The 21,685-nt window shown below is 31.5% G+C and overlaps 2 protein-coding genes across 4 annotated transcripts in view; one reads left to right on the forward strand and one right to left on the reverse strand.

The window, feature by feature from the left end:
• Positions 1–10,648, reverse strand: part of LOC149482454 (uncharacterized) — a 29,024-nt gene extending 18,376 nt beyond the window's left edge. Inside the window, exons 1-13 of one of the 2 annotated variants that reach the window (XM_089703845.1) lie at positions 10,231–10,648; positions 9,844–10,078; positions 9,532–9,688; positions 8,952–9,026; positions 7,987–8,192; positions 7,295–7,420; positions 6,676–6,811; positions 6,279–6,490; positions 2,472–2,617; positions 1,720–1,776; positions 1,130–1,242; positions 335–502; positions 34–187 (exon numbers count right to left, since the gene is read on the reverse strand). In XM_089703845.1, coding sequence (XP_089559971.1) covers positions 34–187; positions 335–502; positions 1,130–1,242; positions 1,720–1,776; positions 2,472–2,617; positions 6,279–6,490; positions 6,676–6,811; positions 7,295–7,420; positions 7,987–8,192; positions 8,952–9,026; positions 9,532–9,688; positions 9,844–10,078; positions 10,231–10,381 — 1,936 coding nt within the window. In that variant the 5' untranslated portion in view covers positions 10,382–10,648. The remainder of the gene's footprint in view (positions 1–33; positions 188–334; positions 503–1,129; positions 1,243–1,719; positions 1,777–2,471; positions 2,618–6,278; positions 6,491–6,675; positions 6,812–7,294; positions 7,421–7,986; positions 8,193–8,951; positions 9,027–9,531; positions 9,689–9,843; positions 10,079–10,230) is intronic. The other variant, XM_089703846.1, reaches the window with a different exon arrangement.
• Positions 10,649–10,697: 49 nt separating this feature from the next.
• Positions 10,698–17,627, forward strand: Rbm13 (RNA-binding motif protein 13). Of its 2 annotated transcripts, none has more exons than XM_089703864.1 (8): positions 10,698–10,758; positions 11,520–11,566; positions 11,647–11,790; positions 11,865–12,047; positions 12,624–12,753; positions 15,711–15,908; positions 17,133–17,204; positions 17,514–17,627. In XM_089703864.1, the coding sequence occupies exons 1-8, from the start codon at positions 10,756–10,758 to the stop codon at positions 17,613–17,615; spliced, it is 879 nt and encodes a 292-aa protein (XP_089559990.1). In that variant the 5' UTR covers positions 10,698–10,755; the 3' UTR covers positions 17,616–17,627. The 2 variants fall into 2 exon arrangements, with proteins under 2 accessions (XP_089559990.1, XP_089559989.1); XM_089703863.1 differs by lacking the exon at positions 10,698–10,758 and adding an exon at positions 11,294–11,436.
• The last annotated feature ends 4,058 nt before the right edge of the window (positions 17,628–21,685 follow it).

Below are 21,685 nucleotides of genomic sequence, written 5' to 3' on the forward strand. Positions count from 1 at the left end.
ATTTTATAACTTGCAATTACTAAATTAACAAACCATTTGTATTAGAACTTTGCCTAGAATTCTGTTCTTCCAGAAGTGACAGGAGTTCCCTTTCTCTTGTTTTATATTTTTTCAATAGAGTTTCGTAACTGACCTCCCAGTCCGTCAATTTGCTTTGATACTCCTTACAGCGAACTGTTAAATCGCCCTAAAATATAAATTATCAGGTATTAAAATACGAACTTCACTTTATCTACTCTGTTGTTTTAGGAAAATGAGAATTAGTTTATACTTATTTTATTCAACATTAATTAAATGAAGCAAACCCGCTTCTAGATTAGTTTTTATACCTTACCTTATCAGTACTAATACTTTGTATTTCACCTTCTGCTAAACTGATTTTATTTTTTAAATTTTCTATCTCACTATCTTTTTCTCTACATAATGCATTTAATGCAACTATATTGTCATCTAGTTTAGTTAATGCTAATGATTTCTCTTCAAGTTTTTCCAATAATTCAACCTAAAATATAGTGAATGAATGTGAATGATAGAAGACAATGGGAATGAGATAAATTTAAATATCTACATTAGACATGTTTATTAATTAAAATTATACACAATAAATAAGCATTACGATTAAAAGAAGTCAAAAACAATTGTCACACTATGTAATATATTATTAATTACTATTTTATTGTGTTAGATTTTACTACAACGATTTATTCATTATTATTATCCCGACGTTTCGGACACTTTATTTTACTGCATAAAATCCTTAATTTCTCAATTATTATTAATAATTATGTGTAACATGTTATAAATACATTAATACAAACCAATCATAATTAAACACTTAATAATAGTTTATCTAATGTGACAATTGTAAAGCTACAGACAGGTATAGCATGATCATGGTGATAGATATAAGTAACACTATAGTAAGTAATTAAGGCCAAGACCAAAGCACTACGATTGAATAAATATTGCGTTTATCTTATGCATGAATGAATTTTATAACGCTAAGAATGCTAACAAATAATATAAGTCAGTGGTATTAGATACAAGAAGCTTTAAAAGTTAACAACCCCACTTTCGTTATTTATCTAATAATAAGAATATATAAATACCAAGTAATAAGGATACATACCACACTCGGAGAATATTGTTTCTCTCTTTCGGTCAATTCAACTATTTCTTTTAGATTCTTCTCGGCTTGTTTAGCTTGCTTTCGTAATACGCACGGTGGAGTTTTAGATGATTCTGTTTTAATTAATCGAAGGCTTAAGTCCACAATAAAGTTTTTTTGAAAAACTTATTTGTTAAATTAAATAGCAATTATTTTTTTTAGAATGTACAATCCTATCCTACTAATATCATACATGCGAAAGTTTATGAGGATGGATGTATATATGTATGTTACTCTTAATAAATAATTCAGTAATTTCAAGCAAAAACTACTGAACCGATTACAATGAAATTTAGCATACATATAGAGGGTAACTTGGATTAACACATAGCATAGGTTTTATCCCGGAAATCACACGGGAACGGGAGCTTTTCAGGTTTTCTTTGAAAACACGGGCGCGTGCGGACGGCTAGTAATATAAATAACACCGTAAACTACGAAGAGAACAAAATTTAGGATAAATTCTACCTTTGCTTAGTCATTTATTTGCCTGAGTCTATATTTTACATGTAAAATTCAGTAAAAACAATTATTAGGTAGCAAATACATACTGTAGCATTTATGATATGGCGAACAAGGTACGTCTGGAGTATTCTCGTCGTCACTATCTGAAAATAAAATTTATTATTAATAAATTAATAATACGATATATGTAATTAATAATAAATTTAATTAAATGTTAAATAAAATGTTTAAACATGATAATTGTCCAAGAAATGAGCATGATTTGTATAAGCTTATAAGCTTACACATTAAAAAATAAAAAGCAATAATCATTATAGCTAATGTATCATGTATTAAGCTAATGAATGAAATTAAAAACTACTTAATCAATTTTGAAATTTCTCCCTTGTATAGGCAACAATCAAACTTATTTACGACAAGATATTAACATATATTTTTAAGCTATTGCATAGCTTCTTTCGCGGGTCTTGAGCGCGGGAACCGAATCCAGAAATTCCGTAACGAAAAAACCTCACGCTCCCCACTCCGACGGGCGCGGAGGTGTGGCTTGAAGGCATAGCATGCAATAGCTTTACCGCGGCAGTCCCCGAGTGCCACACGTCTTTTTTATTCGAACAAGAGCATTTGTTTATACACAGTGACCATTCTTTTAGAAATTAAAGACTTTTTAACGGATTTTAAACGCGATTTATTCATTCTATTATTTTCCCGACGTTTCGAACACTTTACAGCGAGCGTGGTCACGGGGAGTCTCCCCGTAAATAAATAAAAAAACCCCCTAAATGTATAATACTCGCGTAAAATCAAACATTAGAAAATACAAAGTGACCATTCTTACCTAAATTTATAATTTCCTCGGTAAAATTAACATTTCTTTCCGTGAGAGGCGGTGTCACTAGCCTTGGAGTTTCCTCTTGAAGGCTGGATAGAGATGCTGTTCCACTTATGGGTGTGAAATCGGAACTACTGGGTACGTGCAATGGACTAAAAATGAAGAACATATTCTTTACCATACAATTTAGAAAATAAAGAGTATTATATTATACTAGCTTACCGCCCGCGGCTTCGCCCACTTTGTCTAAAACCTAATAAATTATATACTAAAACCTTCTTCTTGAATCTCTCTATCTATTAAAAAAAACCGCATCAAAATCCGTTGCGTAGTTTTAAAGATTTAAGCAAACAAAGTAACATAGGTACAGAGAAAGCGACTTGTTTTATACATGTATAATGTAGTGATAATAATTGAATGTGAAATTTATTATTAGTCCATTGAATAAAAAGTTCTAGAGTGCGTGAGTTAGTAACGTAAGATGTTTCTTCGGAAACATGTCAAGAGTCCCTAGGTAATAAACATACTAAAACCCCGGGCCACTAGGAGGAGCTCCGGAGTGGGGGGAGGGGGGAAATGGGTCCATTTTTTCATTTTTCGCTTAAATCTCAAAAACGGTACATGTTAGAGAAAAACTTTCAAGGAAAAGTTGAAAGGCCATAAAATTATCTACAAGTTGTACCTGAATCATTTTTTCCTATATCCTACCGTTTCTGAGTTATACGCAGTAAAACATGATTTTGGCTCAAACAATTTCCACATCAATCGATCAAAAAATATTTCTTTCTTCCAAAAAACTCAAATGTGCAACTTGTGACCGGTACTGATAGATTGCTCTTAATTAGGTCTATAATTGGTAAAATAAACAGATTCCTCCATGGAAGCCTTTAGGAGGAATCGATTGTCAAAATATTATATTATGGTAGTTTGAGTTACTGAACTTCATCTATTTATTTTTTTCTTCCAAAAAGCTCGAAAGTGCAACTTGTGACCGGTACAGATTGATTGCTCATAATTGGGTCTATCATTGATAAAAATACCAGATTCCACCACGGAGGCGTTTACGGGGAATTGAATTTTATTAGGGTAAATACGATACTTGAACTTTTTATTTTTTTTCTCCAAAAAAACTCAAAAGTGCAACTTGTGACCGATACTGATAGATTGATCTTAATTAGGTCTATAATTGGTAAAATAAACACATTCCTCCATGGAAGCCTTTAGGAGGAATCGATTGTCAAAATACTATATTAGGGTAGTTTGAGTTACTGAACTTTATCTTTTTATTTTTTTCTTCCAAAAAACTCAAAAGTGAAACTTGTGACCGGTACAGATTGATTGCTCATAATTGGGTCTATCATTGATAAAAATACCAGATTCCACCACGGAGGCGTTTACGGGGAATTGAATTTTATTAGGGTAAATACGATACTTGAACTTTTTATTTTTTTTCTCCAAAAAAACTCAAAAGTGCAACTTGTGACCGATACTGATAGATTGATCTTAATTAGGTCTATAATTGGTAAAATAAACACATTCCTCCATGGAAGCCTTTAGGAGGAATCGATTGTCAAAATACTATATTAGGGTAGTTTGAGTTACTGAACTTTATCTTTTTATTTTTTTCTTCCAAAAAACTCAAAAGTGCAACTTGTGACCGGTATTGATAGATTGCTCTTAATTAGGTCTATAATTGATAAAATAAACACATTCCTCCATGGAAGCCTTTAGGAGGAATCGATTGTCAAAATATTATATTAGGGTAGTTTGAGTTACTGAACTTGATCTTTTTATTTTTTTCTTCCAAAAAACTCAAAAGTGCAACTTGTGACCGGTACAGATAGATTGCTCATAATAAGGTCTATCATTGATAAAAATACTAGATTCCACCACGGAGGCGTTTACGGGGAATTGAATTTTATTAGGGTAGATACGATACTTGAACTTTTTATTTTTTTTCTTCCAAAAAAACTCAAAAGTGCAACTTGAGACCGGTACCGATAGATTGCTCATAATCAGGTCTATCATTGATAAAAAAACCAGATTCCACCATGGAGGCGTTTAGGAGGTATTGAATTTTATTAGGATAGTTACGATACATGAACTTTTTACACTTATAAAATTCTAACTACACTTATAAAATTCAATTCCCCGTAAACGCCTCTATGGTGGAATCTGGTATTTTTATCAATGATAGACCTAATTATGAGCAATCTATTTGTACCGGTCACAAGTTGCACTTTTGAGCTTTTTGGAAGAAAAAAAAATAAAAAGTTCATGTATCGTAACTACCCTGATAAAATTCAATTCCCCGTAAACGCCTCCGTGGTGGAATCTGGTATTTTTAGCAATGATAGACCTAATTATGAGTAATCTATCTGTACCGGTCACAAGTTGCACTTTTGAGTTTTTTGGAAGAAAAAAATAAAAAGATCAAGTTCAGTAACTCAAACTACCCTAATATAATATTTTGACAATCGATTCCTCCTAAAGGCTTCCATGGAGGAATGTGTTTATTTTGCCAATTATAGAACTAATTAAGAGCAATCTATCAGTACTGGTCACAAGTTGCACATTTGAGTTTTTTGGAAGAAAGAAATATTTTTTGATCGATTGATGTGGAAATTGTTTGAGCCAAAATCATGTTTTACTGCGTACAACTCAGAAACGGTAGGATATAGGAAAAAATGATTCAGGTACAACTTGTAGATAATTTTATGGCCTTTCAACTTTTCCTTGAAAGTTTTTCTCTAACATGTACCGTTTTTGAGATTTAAGCGAAAAATGAAAAAAATGGACCCATTTCCCCCCTCCCCCCACTCCGGGGCTCCTCCTAGTGGCCCGGGGTTTTAGTATGTTTATTACCTAGGGACTCTTGACATGTTTCTGAAGAAACATCTTACGTTACTAACTCACGCACTCTAGACCCCCCTTGGAGGGATTCATTCAATGGACTATATTATAATTCAAACAAATAACTATTTGTGGGTACCTATAATAAGAATTTCGTCGTTTCAATCGGAGGCGCGTAAAAATTGATACAATCATTTTTGATTATCATCATTATTATATTAGAAATGAAAATAAGGTTGAAACTATAACAAAACTATTGTATTATTTTAAAATAAATAAAAAGTAAAACTAAAATTGAATGTCTATTTTGACATTGACCTCACAATTATTTTTTTTAAAGTCATCAAGAATTTTACATTTTTTGCAAATTCCAAAAATCAAAAGGCGAGCACACATTACGGATACGAGAAATGTTCTATAAACTGTAAACATACCTATATGAATATACCTACATACTAAAAAAATATGAAGAATTCGCTTTTTGTTATCCTTATAACACACATTTATTTTTATGATAAAAACGACACTATACTTTGTTATGTTATTACTATACATTGAAATGGTCATTTAGAATGATGTAGGAATGTTACTTTTCCCATTCAAAATAGTTTACTGTTTAGTTTAGCCAAAATTATTGCAACAAAAATCTTTACACCCATGAATTTTCAGATTCATATTCACACAATAAACAATAAATTTAACACATTTTATAAGAATTATCTAGCTTTCCACCCGCGGCATCGCCCGCGCAGTCAAAGGAAAACCCGCATAGTTCCCGTTCCCGTGGGATTTCCGGAATAAAACCTATGTCCCGGGGTAAAAAGTAGCTGTACTTTCTCGGGTATCAAAATATATCTATACCAAATTTCATGTAAATTAGTTCAGTAGTTAAGGCGTGATTGAGTAACAGACAGACAGACAGAGTTTCGCATTTATAATATTTGTATGGATGAAACTCACTTGTACTTTAAACTGGGCGTACAGAATTTAGGAATGTTGCTAGGCACAGTGTCTTCTTGTATGGGATGCAATGTTGATATTGTTATACGTCTTGGTTGGTGTAACTTCCTCCGAGCTCCCGTTATTAAATCCGTACTACTTCTTTGGTGGAAACCGTTTATAATTAGTTTCTGTAGGTGCGCTATTTGCTTTTGCAGGTTGCAGTTGTCTTGCTGTAATTCGACGTAAATTTTGATTAGGTATTAATTCTATTTTTGCGCAAAATTTATGCGCATAAGTTCCGAAAACATCCACCACATATAATTACTTTTATTTACACAGATTCTTTTTTCGTTTCATGGTCAACAAATATTGGAAAAAAAATATATAAAAAATAAGTCTCAGCCATAATCATTACCTCTACATTCTTCTTATTTTCCAGCGCAGTCTTTAACATGCATAACTGTTTCGTTAAGTTTTGTATCATACTTGTGTTGGTTGCAACTGCATTCACGGCAGGTGTGTTTTTAATTGCTTTAGCTCTATTTGCAAATCTGAAATTGGACAATATTATTATAAAGGAAATGCCAGAATCGTAACAGAAATATTTAGTCTAGCAAATTCATGTTATTGAAAATTAAGATAATACATGGAAAGAAGGCTGTAAGTATTGAATACAAATTTAATATGTAGTTTCGATTCCACAAGGACCACAAGCAGATTTTCTTTTGTTAAAAATCTACTATATAAAAATAAGTCAGGTTTTCCTTCCTGACGCTATAACTCCAGAGCGCACGAACCGATTTCCACGGTTTTGCATTCATTGGAAAGTTCTCGGGCTCCATGAGGTATATAGCAAAGAAAATTCGGGAAAAATTTCAACAGAAAAGCGGAAAAAAATGAAATGTTACATAAAACGAAGCCATCTGGTGGCGAAACGAAGTTCGCCGGGTTTTCTAGTTATAATATAAAGATGTTAACAAAACAGTCATAACACCTTGACATAATATTTTCTATATAGATTGCATGTAACTTACTGTAAAGTGGATATAGTTTCTTCTACACTTGCGGGTGTCACTGCACATATTATACTAGTTTTGGCATTGCCACCAAGTGAGTTTTGCAAGATCCGCGTCAATTTACTATCGCGGTAATTCACGTGTCTGAAAATATGAATTTGTATAAATATACTTTACTACAAAGTGGTAAGTAAACTAAGTTATGAAGTTAGTTTTTTATCAACTTTGCAGTTAAATATGTTTTAGAATCTAAACATGTTGTATAACACATTAATATTGTGTATGATGTAGAAATCAATTTAAATGTACCTTTGATAAGATAGATAGGGTTATCTAATAAGAACAGAATGAAATATTCAAATTTCTTTAAGTAGGTATATCAAAAATTGATAAGTTGCATTGATTAGTAAAACATTTGAAACATAATTATTTTATGTTATTTCAAAAAATTTTGTTTGTAAGAATATAATGAATAATAATCTTGATATTTATTTATTTAAAGCGTTTATATAAGCCTTTTTGCTTATATATTTGTCATGAATGTTTTAATTTGACTTAATTTATAATACATTATTATTCAATTGATCCGTTAAAAGAAAGATAATCAATTTAAACTTAAGATTTAAAAAATTAATGGACTAGATTGACTAATGTTAATACCAATGAAAAGATAATAGTAAATGAGGTTCTACTTAAAATTCTATACATACTTGTTCTGGTCCTCCGACAGTTGTTTTATAACTAAAGCTAGAGCGGACAGGGACTTATTGATATGAGTGCCCTCTTTAAAGCGCAGTCCTGTTGCACCTGTCTGTCCCGCACGCTCCGAACCAGCTAAATCTACGAGATTCAGTTGTGACACATGTACAGAACCCACTTCTTCCTCGCCCTCTATGTGTTCACGAGATTCTATTGTCTATGGAGATAAAAATACAGTCTTCCATTTATTATAGTTCAGAAAAGATGCAATGAATTTTATCAATACAAAAATGTCTTGATAAAATTCATGAGTTTCTTGCCGATTCTTCTCCATAGACTGCTTTCCGAATCGGTGGTAAATGTTAAAAATACTTATGTAATGACGATTCGAAAGTGCTACCAAATAGTAGTCTAATTGAATAAATGAATGTTTGAGTTTGAGTTTGAGTTTGAATGTACTTCTTTTTTGAAAACAATGGGATCAATCAGAAGTACATCTATGACCATTTTTAATTAAAACCTAAACAAAATATACAAAAAATTTGTAAATAATGTTTTAAAAAATGAAGAAACATTTAAATTGAATGCCTCCCTTTTTTGTTATTTTACCTACATCTAAAAAGAATAAAGCCAAATAAGTTTATTTCATGAAGATATTTTTTTTAACTGTGCAAGTCTGATTGCACTTGCCATTTTTTTTTGCAGTTGTCAATGATTATGCACTTCTGTATTTAAAAAATTATAGAACACTGATTCAATACAAATGCCTATAAAACATTTTCACACATCACGTCACACACAACTATGAGGTATATGCAACAACAAGCAATAAGTAATTTTTGTTTATCTTGTAAGAAATCGCAGAGTAAATAAACTTTGTCCATGACATCTTTTTTTGTTTATTATATTTTTAGCACATGTTGGTAACATTATATCATGCATTAGTTACATAAGTGTTATTACAACTTTTACTTACAATTTGGAATATTGAATGAGATCTACTACTTTCATCATTCATATTTGTTGATGCTGTTTGTCTATTTGCTTTGCCCTGAAAATTTGTAAAAAGTTCTTAAACAGATTTTTCCTTCAGATGCAATGAAGGAATCAAATAACATTTAAAAAATTGAATGTTCTCATAATATCAAAATTTTTATTTAAATTACCTACCTGTCCCGGCAAACATTGTTCTGCCTTACTCTTATCATTTAGGGGTAAGAAAAATAGATATTAGCTGATTGTCAGACCTACCCAATATTCAAACAAAATTTTATGAGAATTAGTCCAGCCTTCAGAGGAGTTCAACTTTAAACACAGCAACATGAGAATCTTAATCTTAATATATATAAATCTCGTGTTACAATGTTTGTCCTCAATGGTCTCCTTAACCACTTAACCGATTATAATAAAATTCGCACACCATGTGCAGTTCGATCCAACTTGAGAGATAGGATAGTTTAAATATGTAGGTACCACGGGCGAAGCCGGGGCGGACCACTAGTTTTATATATAAGATTATTTATGTACTTTTATATTATAATCAAATGTTATTTCACCTGCATCATGATCTCAAGCACCTCATCAGGAGAAGTTGTTAGTTTTTCTGTTGCATCAACTTTTATACCTTGTATTGTTTCCTGTATCTTAACAACTTTTTTGTCAGCACTAAGCAAGTCTGTTAACGTTTCATTATATATTTCTACAAATGAGACTCTGCAAATAGTTGTTTTATGAATTTGTTAAGGAATTTTAGTCATTGTTTCAAAGTAAAATAATTTATAAAATTGCAACAACTGCAAGTTAAAATTGTGTAGCAATGATTAATATTTTTTAAGCTTGTACAATAAAAACAGAAAAAAAAATTATACCTTATGAGAAAATCTCTGTCAGGAATATTTTTAATAATATCAAATAAATTTAATACAGCTAGCGGGATAATCCCTGGAGATTCTTCAGTGCCTGTCATGGTATAAGTTTTGCCAGAGGATGTCTGTCCATATGCAAATATAGTACCATTGAAGCCAGCAGTTGCTGCCTCCACAATGGGTTTGGCAATATCATTATAAACATCATTCGTTTTCGTGTCCTTATCATAAACTTTGTCTAAAAAAATACACAACATGCATCATTACATGCGGCCTTCACAGCGCCTTGAATGTACATATTTGCATTCGAAGCAATCTTGAATAACAATAAGCGACCCACTCATACCTACTTCAAACTTTTTTATTAACCTTCAAGATATAATTACTTACCAAATGTAAACGATGGACCGCAATCCCTACCGCTTTGGTCGATTTGGTAAAGTGTATTGTTTTGTACGCGCCATTGGTAGTTTAGTTTGTCTTCTATTTCTCGAGAAATAAGAGGCCGAACTTTGACAACTACCTTTATATTATCACTCATTTTGCTTATTTTAATAACTTAGATATATTGGACTCCATAGAAAAACATATAGCTTTGATAATTTTATTTTTACCATAACGTGTTTATGTCTTTTGTTATTCTGGGTTATTTTTTTAAACCTCTACTCTAGAGCGACGCAACGAAACTCCGTGATCGACACAAAAATAACCGACAGAAAATTTAAACTATAGACAATCAAAACTGACAGCAGCAAAATTAGGCCGCCTGTCCATCTGCAAGAAAACTTCCGCAAGAAATGTCCGACAGTCTGTCTGACAGTAGCTTGTGTGCGAGCTAGTGTGCGAGGAACTGAGGCGATATCCAAAAATTAAGATTTAAGAAGTTCTTAGAAATTTTTACTAAACATTACGAAAATGGTTTATATAATTTATAATTAACAATAATAATTAATAACAATCCAAATTATATACTGAGCTGATGACTATTCATTTTCATAAAGTTTAGCATTATTATTTTTATAATATGAATAATTTATATACGTGTACACTGTAGTCCTAAATTTAATAATTATATTCTTCCACGTGCAATTTTTCTTATGGATAAAAGTAACTACGTTAAAAACAACCGACTTCAAAAACGGAAAAGTAAAAAATGAAAAAGGTTGCATATTACTTGTTAGATTTCAATAAAGTCATCGAAATCGATGAACATACATAGAAAAAAAAAATTACCGGCCGAATTGATAACCTCCTCTTTTTTTAAGTCGGTTAAAAAGTGGACATGATGAACGTAGAGGGAGAATGAACTTATTCTCGCTCTACGATAATGAACGATTGTCGATTGATGAACGATCTAAATTATTAATTATAATACGTTCCTCTGTTATTTATGAACACACTATGGATTATATTTCATCTGTAGTTCTTTTACGCATATACTCTGTGGTCTAACTATTGGTGTTGGTGTTGACTGCGAAATTGGAAATTGTCAAAAATGTCACTCGGTCAAGTCGGAAACATAACCACGTGAATATTACATTTATTAAACCTTGTAATTTAAAATAATAAGTATACGAAAAAATGCAGCACGACGATGTAAGAATAAAAAATAATAATTTTATATATAATCGTTATGTTTGTTGTGATTAAAATTCTAATGAATCTTTATATTATTTTAGGTTGTGTGGGCTATTATCAACAAAACTCATTGTTCGCATAAAGTAACGTAAGTATATTATAATAAATGCTTTAATAAAAATATGTTTTAGAGATATGCACCATCAATGAGTGTTTCTTCTTTTTTAGTACGAAGACGCAACATTTTTGCCGAAATGAATATAACCTAACAGGTTTATGTAGTCGCTCTTCGTGTCCTTTAGCCAACAGTAAATATGCAACTATCAGAGAAGAGAATGGAATTATATACTTGTATATGAGAACAGCAGAAAGGTAATTAATTTACTTTATAATGTAAATTATTTATTGAACATAAATTTGAGTTAATAATGATTGTGAATTTTTAGGCTCATGTTTCCAGCAAAACAATGGGAAAAAGTGAAATTATCCAGGAATTTCGAAAAGGCCATACATCAAATTAATGAAAATTTACTTTATTGGCCATCCTTTATAAAATCTAAATGTAAACAAAGATTTTTAAAAATAACACAATACCTCATACGCATGAGGAAGCTCAAACTTAGGAGAGTGTAAGTATAATATACTTTTTTTTAATTGATTTGGGTAAAATGGTTGACATATTGTGAGTAAAAAAATTAAAAACAACAGGTTTTTGTTATTGCTAAGGAGTAAGGACTAATAAAAAAGTTGTAGTTTGATAGGACACAGATTTTTTTTTATAACTTTTTTACACATATAATATGTAATATCTGCTTTACTTAAAAAATTTGTACAGTGTTAATGTATAAGGGTAGGTACAATATTGATTGAGTGTTCATTAATTTCAACAATCAACATCCATACTAATATTATAAATGCGAAAGTAACTCTGTCTGTCTGTCTGTTACTCAATCACGCCTAAACTACTGAACCAATTTTCATGAAATTTGGTATGGAGATATTTTGGTACCCGAGAAAGGACATAGGCTACTTTTTATCCCGGGAAAATGATGTAATCCCGGAAATCCCACGGGAACGGGAACTATGTGGGTTTTTCTTTGACTGCGCGGGCGAAGCCGCGGGCGGAAACCTAGTTTGCTATAAAATTTCTAGAACAAAAGATGTAAATAAAAATACTATATTACTGAATATAATGTTTGTTACAGGAAAGAATTAGTTCCAATACAAAGAAAGATAGAGAGGCGTGAAAGGAGACGCGAGGAAAAGGCATTAGTTGCAGCGAGGATAGACAACGCAATAGAGAAACAATTGCTTGACAGACTGAAGAAGGGAACTGTAAGTTTATATTGGAGTATTGATATTGTTTTTGTGATTTATTGAAGTGAAACTTCTTTATCGGGGTTGGACAAAAATTTAGTGTAACATTTTTGCGTTACGCCGTACGCGTGACATTTTTGCATTACGCCATACTCGTGACATTTTTAAGGTCATAAAGAAGTTTCACTTTTTACATAAGTACATTTTTTATTTTTTTATTTCATAATAACAAGTAATTAACAGGTTTTACCCCAAAGAATTGTAGTTTAAAATAAAATATTAAAAATAGAATACAATTTTCATTAATTATTGTCTTGATAATTTAAAAACATTTGATTTATTCATATTTAAGGACATATTAAATAAATCTGTCTCGGGTAACATAGCAAGCAAGTTGTTTACCAATTTTACGGAGCGCGCCGACTGGGATATCCAAATAATCTGTATGACTTATGAATCTATAGCCACTCATAAGGCCATTAATAAGGAAATTAAGGGCTATATTTTCTCAAGTTTGCTGATAAATTATATAATTAATGTATATGTAATTCTTCTAGTATTGTCATATTTTTTGTCTTAATTTAAAATACGTAAACCTGGTTTGTGATATGTGGATGACTGCTATTCATTAACATACATAAATAACAACTACACTCACAATTATTTATTAAGAGCTAGCGCGCACGAGCAACTTTTCTCCGCAACTATTTTGTCTCCGCAACTATTTTGTCTCCGCAACTATTTTGTCTCTCCACCCATGGGCTAGTATGAAAGTGCGCGCACGTAGCGACGCAACTCCCCATACAATTGATGGGAGAGACAAAATAGTTGCGGAGACAAAGTTGCTCGTGCGCGCTAGCTCTAAAGGTTTATCAAAACTGTTTAGGCAGTTTTGCATAAAACATTCATTTTTTTTTTAATAACATAATTGACAGTTTACGCCTTATTTTGAGGCAGTAATGTTCAATGTTTATAGTACAGCTCATTCGAACACTGCCTAATGCATGCATAGGTAGACTTTTAAGTCGGACAATTTTTGATTTTAAGTCTAGTGCTTTTTTTCTTTAATGATACTTTTTCATTATCATTTACTGACCGGTTGGCTTGGTTGGTAGTGGCCCTGCCTTCCAAGCCAGTGGTCATGGGTTCGTTTCCCACCCAGGGCAAATATTTGTGTGATGAACATAGATGTTTGCTCTGTATCTGGGTGTTAATTATCCATATATGTATTTATTTAAAATTATATATGTATGTTTATCAGCCATCTGGTTTCCATAACACAAGCGAAAGCTTAGTACAGGTAAATTAGCTTGGAGAAATTTTTGCGTTTGTAGTAGTGTATGGTCAGCAAATAAAATAAAACAACATTTTATTTTTAGTTTTTATTTTATACAGGGTTACTTGTAAAACACCAGCAACCTCGCAGGACAAGATAGCTAACATCATAAGTAACAACATTTGTTCTACGACTTTTGGCATAACGCAATAAATTATTTTTAAATGATTTTTTAAACTTTTATTGTACTCTCCTTACATTTGTAAGTCTATGTTCTATTAATTATCGGATGGACGACGCGACGCCCCCTTCCCCCTCTCGTTCGCTTTTTGTTTACGTAATTTTTGGGAGGCGTAGAGTTTATAATATTCAGACGGAAAATTAAATGAATATTTATTTTTGTATGAAAATAAAATCTAACAAATTATCAAAAGTCGAAATGTTGTTACTTATGATGTTAGCTATCTTGTCCTGCGAGGTTGCCGGTGTTTTACAAGTAACCCTGTATATATAAGGGATTTTAAATTAAACTATATGTGTTTCTCCTCTGAAAAAGATGAGACTTTATTTGAATATTTGCTCATTTAACATACATATAACTTTTACATTAACAATGTTACTAAAATGAAAAATTTACTAACCTGAAAAAGAAACGACATTTAAAGTTTAATTCTTTAGTTTGAGAAGTCAAAGGCTTGCCTCGACCATGTTTTAACACTGGAGCCATATTGAATTAACAATATAAAGTTACAACACTTACACACAAATTAAACACTAGTTATGGCCCTGCCTTCATACAAAACTGCTGAATACGCCGTTCGCACGGGAATAGAATGTGGATGCGATTTCCCTTAGTTAGCATCCAAGCTTACGTCTTTATAATTATTAAACTGTATAAATTCATTCTTTAACTCCGGTCTGCATCGTGCAGACATGGGTGTAAAAGTCTCATTTTAGCTATTAAATGTAGTTTTTAAGTACATCTGAGTTTTCATTTGGGGCCTCCGGCTGCGGGACATGTAATTCACTTCAACAAATATTATAACAATAATAACAAATAATAACAACAATCAACAAATACAAAATTTATCAATTAAACTACGTACATAATAATTATAATTTTTGAATGAAATGTGCTTTATGTTCTAACGCTACCAAACGACTGCACGTGGCACCTGCGGACAGCGTAAACTGGTTTATTCTGGTTTTGTGCGTGTTTCCACTTTCCACTATCAAGTGACGATTTATTTATTTGTTTTGTTTCGTAATTATTATGGTCAAATATTAATTATGAAACAAATTATTATGGACACGATATTTTATTGTTTCACGGTAGTCGCCTTGTCGTTTGCTCAAGGACGTAAAATTGAATGATATATTTTTTTTTATAAAGTCAAAACCATTTTCTTTCAAATAAAAACTTGTTTTTATTGAAAACAAAAGTGTTGCTAGGAATAAGTATAAAATTAAATAGTAATGTTAGGATATCGAAACATTTTTGTATGGGCCAGAACGATATAGTGGAAACGCGCTCTAAGATCTGAGTAATATACACACCACTACATATGCAAAAATTTCTCCAAGCTAATTTACCTGTATGGGATTAGATCATGCCGTGTGCGAAAATTGTCCTGAAATATTTATTTATTTATAATTATGTTAAAGATGATCTGGTTATAACTTTGATGTTATTTTTCAGTACAATGACATTTATAACTTCCCGCAAATGGCGTTTGACGCTGCGTTGAAAGCAGAAGAGATCTCCGGCGAGAGTGAGAGTGAGAAGTCGGACGAAGAAGAGAAAGAGATGGAAATAGAGCCAGAGCTAGAACAAGAGCTGCAGAGGACAGAAGTGGACGAATTTGTTGAAGCCGACAGTGATATGGAAAGCGATGGGGTAAGTTTTTCTGTGATTGTTTTGGACTATTGAATGAATATATAATGGACATTACTGATTGTTTTGGACTATTGAATGAATTTAAAATGGACATTACCGATTGTTTTGGACTATTGAATGAAATATATTATGGACATTACTGATTGTTTTGGACTATTGAATGAATTGAATGGAAATTACTGATTGTTTTGGACTATTGAATGAATATTATATAATGGACATTACTGATTGTTTTGGACTATTGAATGAATATTATATAATGGACATTACTGATTGTTTTGGACTATTGAATGAATATTATATAATGGACATTACTGATTGTTTTGGACTATTGAATGAATATATAATGGACATTACTGATTGTTTTGGACTATTGAATGAATATATAATGGACATTACTGATTGTTTTGGACTATTGAATGAAATATATAATGGACATTACTGATTGTTTTGGACTATTGAATGAATTTAAAATGGACATTACCGATTGTTTTGGACTATTGAATGAAATATATTATGGACATTACTGATTGTTTTGGACTATTGAATGAATTGAATGGAAATTACTGATTGTTTTGGACTATTGAATGAATTTAAAATGGACATTACCGATTGTTTGGACTATTGAATGAAATATATTATGGACATTACTGATTGTTTTGGACTATTGAATGAATTGAATGGAAATTACTGATTGTTTTGGACTATTGAATGAATATTATATAATGGACATTACTGATTGTTTTGGACTATTGAATGAATATTATATAATGGACATTACTGATTGTTTTGGACTATTGAATGAATATTATATAATGGACATTACTGATTGTTTTGGACTATTGAATGAATATATAATGGACATTACTGATTGTTTTGGACTATTGAATGAATATATAATGGACATTACTGATTGTTTTGGACTATTGAATGAAATATATAATGGACATTACTGATTGTTTTGGACTATTGAATGAATATATAATGGACATTACTGATTGTTTTGGACTATTGAATGAATATATAATGGACATTACTGATTGTTTTGGACTATTGAATGAATATTATATAATGGACATTACTGATTGTTTTGGACTATTGAATGAAATATATAATGGACAATATTCATGTTATAGCAATTGAATTTATTTCAAGTTATAGCTATTGTAAAGTTACAAGTTGTATATGTTGTACTTTATTTTTAACCGACTTCATTTACTTTAGGAAAGTGAATCCGGCAAAAAGGAAGATGCTGATGTTGGAAGTGATTTCGAGTCTGAAACTTCAGATATTGAGGTAATTATATTTTGATGTATAGAAAACGTCAATCATTTTTATTTTTTTTTGTCAACACCAACAACATTAATAAAAAAAAAGTGAAGTTAAAGTTTTCTTGGTAAAAAAGTAAAGCTTTATTTTGCTTAATTATTTGGTATATGGAATTTATTAATTTATAAATATAAATTATTTGGTGTAAATAAAAACGCCAAATTAGCCCTATTGATATATAACCTATAACTATGAAATATTTCTTATTGTTAATAATTTAGATATTTAATCCTATTCCCACCAATATTAATTAAAAATTATTATATTTATTTACAGGATATATCAGAGAAATTGGCGAGCAGAAAGAAGCCGCGCGTCGAAATAGAGTACGAAACAGAACCCTCAGTCAGTATATCGAAGAGGAAAATAAAGCATTGATTTTTATTTGTCTTTATTTGTTTTATTTACGAACTTTATATACTTAGTGGTTTGAGTTGATGTACAAGTATAGCCTTAAATAAAAAGCAATGACTACGTTATTAAGTAAATAAAAGAAACTGTGAAACTAGATACCAGATAACTTTTATAGATTTTTGAGAAATTAATTATTTACACTCCGTCCGTCACGCGCTTTGCTCGTGGTGCATACTGCATATGTATATACTATATAGCCAATAGAACTCCACTTTTTTAAATCGGTCCAGTAGTTCCTGAGATAAGCGCATTGAAAGAAACAAACTCTAGTATTTAATTAGTACCGAAGTAGAGACTATATACGAGACTAACCAACGCAACAAAACATTTCTCACAAGTCAATACGCACCAAATACCGCGCTTTACATTCAAGAAAAAACTCGTAAAATAGTCTATAACATTTTACAATCACCAAAAGAAACATACTCAAAGATAAAATTCGTTAGATTTAATTAATTCAGTTCTTTCAGTCCAGTGTTATCTTAGGTATTGAATACGAAATGATTTTCAGTTGAATAGAGCGCCCCGCCCCGTAATCTTTGAGTCGGCGCGACACTGTTCCCAACTTAATTACACTCATCCGTTAATTAAGAAAGTTGTTCTTTACAATCTCAGCTATTCTACACTTCGACACATTGAAATTTAATTAAGTTTCTTTGCAATTGATCAATGGTATTCCGTTAGAATACGTTATAGGAACCTGAATGATTACATAAGGTTTTAAGAGTGCTTCGACGTGGAAGTAAATATAAATTGGCCTTATTTGAAGATTTAAAAACCAGCGAAACATAGGTAGTCTGCATGGAAATATATATACTTGGTAGTTAGTCTGTTTCATATTTTTGAAGAAATAATATAATCTACCTACCGGTAGATTATATTTCTTCAAAAATTGGTGTCTTACGGACAATGAACATCAATTTATTATCAGCACCTAATTAACATCTTCAAATAGATATCATTTTAGATTAAGAATTTATAACACCCGAATAAAACGAAATTCTACCAAACTGTTAACATACCTACTATAATAACCTTTACCGTATACGGTATAAGCGCGTGACCCAATTAGTTTTGAAGTATGCTTAATTCTCACTTTGAAAGCGAAGGTAATGTATTTCCAGCTAACGTGAGTTTTTGATTTTCACACTTATTTTTTATAAAATGTAGGTATTGCGCTTATAAAAATGTACTAAAACTTGATGCGCAAACTTCCCCCACTACGCTACTTTTTGGCCAAGAAGTTTGCCGGGCGCTTCAAACGCTAAACGCTTGAAACTTCAAACTTAATGAAGCAATATGATTGGTTATTTACAAACACATTCTTCACTACACATCCTCGCACATCGTTGGTGGAAAAAACACTAAAAAAGTTAAATGTCTAAAATACTTTTTGACACCCTGATAAAAGGGGCACGAATCAGCCACCTATTATCTTATATTTGGAAGCTTTTCCAATAAGTAGATAAGTACCTATAGCTGATAATGTTGTTTCTAAAATAGTCCGTTGAATCGAAATTAAGTTAAAACATAAGGAAAAAAAACACCAATGTTATTTTTATTAAAATTATATTGTCGCATGAGATTAAAAATGTTTAAGTACCTATAGTATAAAATGTGGAAACGCTTTATATTACCTACAAAGAGAATCTTAGAAATGCAATGAAAGGCGAGACTGGAAGTAAACATACTTCTTGATTCAACGCACAAAATAATATCATTAAAATACAGTAAAAACTACAAGTCAACACTATTTATTTTTCAAGAGAATGCAGAGTTTAAAATGTTTTGAATATTCTATGCAGTAAACCTCGGTTTAAAACGATTCAGGAGCGAGTATATTTTCAGACGGCTACAACATAGGTTGTTTTTTATAAACCGCACGCAGATGTGTTTAAAATCCTCGCATTTGTTTGAAAAAGTCAAATATAAAGCATTCCGAATTGTAGCCAGGTTCTCAAGGGAAGCATAAAAAGAATGTTATATATGGAGTTCAGCTGGCGTTAGGTACCATCATTACGGTGAATATGCGAAATTCTAACTCGATTATTTTTAACAATAACCCATTAGTGAACCTATTTGATGCATAATTATTAATGTAGATACCTGCCTATATACATTATATATCTCACCTAATACTAGAATAACACATAAGCTGTAAAAATATTTGCTTTTGACCGTGGATTTGTCCACAGATGAAACCGAACGGCACAGTTTATTCGTTCATAATTCATTAAATTGTACTCAAATTGAATCAAATAATATGATAATAATTTACTTATAATTTATTATTAATAAATAATTTATATTCTGAATTCTCTGAATACACTGGCAAATTGAAATATTCTAAAGTCGCCAAGAAAAATTCCATCAGCGGTTACATAAATGAGGTTTGGACTTTGAATAAGCTTTGCGCCTAGAAATGTTTTGTGAATAAATATTTGATTGGCTATTCAACATTAATTAAATCATTTCAGTTACATTGAAAATTGTGTAACTAATTTATTAAAATTATTTTGTTTGATGGACCGCTAATTTTATGTTTGTTTAGAAAAGAACAATAAACTTTCGAGTTTTGATTATTAATTACGCTTTATTATTTTATTAGACACTCGTTGCTTTTCATTTTTTTTATCTGTATTTTTGATTTGAAACAGGAAACGGGAAATTTTGTAGAAGAATATTTTTCTCATTTAAAGTTTGATTGCATGCGCTTGAAAATTTATGAACACATGAGGTATGATTCAGGCATATGACGTATAGGTTAGTTACAATAGTTCATAGCAACTCGGTTTTTGTAGCGGCAGGAAGAGGCTAATATAAATCTAGTGATTTATAGCCAGTCAGTCACACCATGTTATCAGACCACGCAGTCAATGCTTCCCGGGGGATGTTCCGACATTTTAAGTTCGTCCCAATATTTGTGACGTATATTGATAGAAGTGATCGATTTATGACCCATTAAGGTCAGAGGAGGTGGGCTGTTCATAGCCACTTCAATAATGAGGGACAGAGAAGGAACGTTTATTTTTCGCTAAAGCGTGTAGTAGATGTAGCAGTTAGTACTTCAGTGAAATAATTAATAAGTAGTAGGTAAGTACAACTAGTACACGTAGGTATATTTCCTACAGAATTGTAGGTAAACACAATAATGAAAAAAGTTAGGTGTATTTAAAAAAAAAGTACTTAGTCATTTCTATGCATGTTATATGAATGAATTTACAAAAGATCCTTTGGTTAGAAACTCGTTTTAGATTAAAAGTGAAAATCCATACTAAATACTAATATTATTAATGCGAAAGTAACTCTGTCTGTCTGTCTGTTACTCAATCACGCCTTAACTACTGAACCAATTTGCATGAAATTTGGTATGGAGATATTTTGATACCCGAGAAAGGACATAGGCTACTTTTTATCCCGGGAAAATGACGCAATCCCGAAAATCCCACGGGAACGAGAACTATGCGGGTTTTTCTTTGAAAACGCGGGCGAAGCCGCGGGCGGATAACTAATAATAAATAAAAGTACAAATTGTAGGTAGATACTATTATTGTCCGTTTGCTGAGTTAGGTAGAGGAGTGGTTTATAAAGTTGTAAGTCTAGAATATCCGCAATGATTTGTAATCGCATTCACACAGTGGATTTCATATGTGTCCAAAATCGCTGATGCTACGAGGTCCACTATTTATGAGTATACTCGACCGTAGGCCGGGAGATTAATATAAACTTATTGATTTATGGCTATCCGGTACGCCGCGTTATCATGCAATACACTCCCAACATGTTTTCCTTCATATTTGTGCTCTATTTTCAAGTATTTCAGCGTTTTACTTTTCTTATAACAGAGCAATGGCCAGCATTCTTATTTTTTTTGTTGATTAAAAATAAACAAAAAGTTGGTTATTTTAAATTTCGTGCACATAAAAGTAATCAGTATGCTAGATCTTTTTATCTATGTATTATGTGAAGAAAAGTGTAATTTCCGATCGCTCTAGTCACTTCCTTGAATCATGAACACTTGAAAGTGATACATT

Source organism: Colias philodice, chromosome 15 (genome assembly GCF_061535455.1).
Source record: "Colias philodice isolate Cphi_HAF_F1 chromosome 15, ilColPhil1 Martin Lab GWU primary, whole genome shotgun sequence".
Lineage (NCBI taxonomy): Eukaryota > Metazoa > Arthropoda > Insecta > Lepidoptera > Pieridae > Colias > Colias philodice.

Bases quoted from the DNA above. Each gene is read 5' to 3' on its own strand.
- Rbm13 (XM_089703863.1), top strand. The intron at 11,791-11,864 runs GTAATTAATTTA...GTGAATTTTTAG, and splicing joins TATATGAGAACAGCAGAAAG to GCTCATGTTTCCAGCAAAAC. The intron at 15,909-17,132 runs GTAAGTTTTTCT...CATTTACTTTAG, and splicing joins GTGATATGGAAAGCGATGGG to GAAAGTGAATCCGGCAAAAA.